Source organism: Coregonus lavaretus (genome assembly GCF_964263955.1).
Source record: "Coregonus lavaretus genome assembly, chromosome: 17".
Classification (NCBI taxonomy): domain Eukaryota; kingdom Metazoa; phylum Chordata; class Actinopteri; order Salmoniformes; family Salmonidae; genus Coregonus; species Coregonus lavaretus.
This window is the reverse complement of record NC_140004.1, coordinates 131,813-133,317: the sequence shown is the minus strand read 5'-3', so window position 1 is coordinate 133,317 and position 1,505 is coordinate 131,813. Positions and strand designations below refer to the sequence as shown.

At 49.0% G+C, this 1,505-nt stretch overlaps 1 protein-coding gene across 1 annotated transcript; it reads left to right on the top strand.

Moving 5' to 3' along the window:
- Positions 1–226: 226 nt before the first annotated feature.
- On the top strand, positions 227–637 carry LOC311144473 (histone H3.2; the record flags this gene model as incomplete). Its single annotated transcript, XM_084180497.1, has 1 exon — positions 227–637. The coding sequence occupies one exon, from the start codon at positions 227–229 to the stop codon at positions 635–637; it is 411 nt and encodes a 136-aa protein (XP_084036623.1).
- Positions 638–1,505: the final 868 nt, after the last annotated feature.

The window sequence follows — 1,505 nt, the reverse complement described above, 5'->3', positions numbered from 1 at the left end:
CCAAAACAATAGTCCACTAAGCGCGTGCGTACAATAGCACACTGCTGGCCCTTTGCGCGCAATAATAGTCGTCAAAGTCAAGAGTGAAATCTTGTGTTATATTTTAATGCTAGCCTGTTATCGCAAACGAGGCCAATAGTACACTGCCTGCACACAACTACACACTGCGCGCTGGCAAAAGCACACTGACAGTCGGGAGTATAGCCTCGAAATGCAGAGACGCGCCATGGCCAGAACCAAGCAAACCGCTCGCAAATCCACCGGTGGCAAAGCCCCCAGGAAGCAGCTCGCCACTAAGGCTGCTCGCAAGAGTGCCCCGGCCACCGGCGGTGTGAAGAAGCCTCACCGTTACAGGCCCGGCACCGTGGCTCTGAGAGAGATCCGTCGTTACCAGAAGTCCACTGAGCTACTCATCCGCAAGCTGCCCTTCCAGCGCCTGGTGAGAGAAATCGCCCAGGACTTCAAGACCGACCTGCGCTTCCAGAGCTCCGCCGTGATGGCCCTGCAGGAGGCTAGCGAGGCTTACCTGGTCGGCCTGTTCGAGGACACCAACCTGTGCGCCATCCACGCCAAGCGGGTGACCATCATGCCCAAGGACATCCAGCTGGCCCGCCGTATTCGTGGAGAGCGCGCATAAATGAGGATGACCTTAACTCGAAAATCCCCCAAAGGCTCTTTTAAGAGCCACCTCCATATTTCCATCAAAAAGGCACAATTGTTCCATGTATACACGCACCTCTACATTAGCCACCATGTATGTTGTTCACTAACACGTCTAAAATCTACGTATTGCACCTTTTAGTTGCCTGAAGTCTAGCTTCAATGTTTGTGTGTGTGTGTGTGTATATACACAACCATCTGGCATCATCCACTTCCTTTGAACTATAGTAGCACAGTAAAATGCTTTACAAAGGAGGGGGAAAAGAAACGAGTGATAATATAGGCCGAATAGTAACAAGAATTGTGTTCAGATGAATAATTGACACTATTAGTTGTGTGTAATAATAGCCTTGCATGCAGTCCAGAAAAAACATTGCATGCCAACTTACTTTGAAAGTCCATGTCGCAGTGCTGCTGAGAGACTCATGCAGAGGCCAAAACTTTACAGTGGAGCACGGAGGCCATCTTGTGGTTAAATGTGGGTACTGCACATCATGGTGATTCCCTTTCAGTATTTGATCTTTAGGCCAGCGTTTCCCAAACGCGGTCCTGGGGTCCCCAAGGGGTGCGCGTTTTGCGTTTTGCCCTAGCACTCCACAGCTGATTCTAATACTCCAGCTTGATGATGATGAGTTGATTATTTGAAGCAGCTGTGTAGTGCTAGGGCAAAAACTCCCAAAACGTGCCCCGAGTTTGGGAAACCCTGCTTTAGGCTAATACTAGCCTATTAGGATGACTTGGTTCGATCGCTTTAATGGCAACTGCTGAACTCTGGTTTTCACTAATTACTTGTCCCAGGTCACCATTATGAATCCAATAGCAAAACAAATGTTTCAAAATTGCTC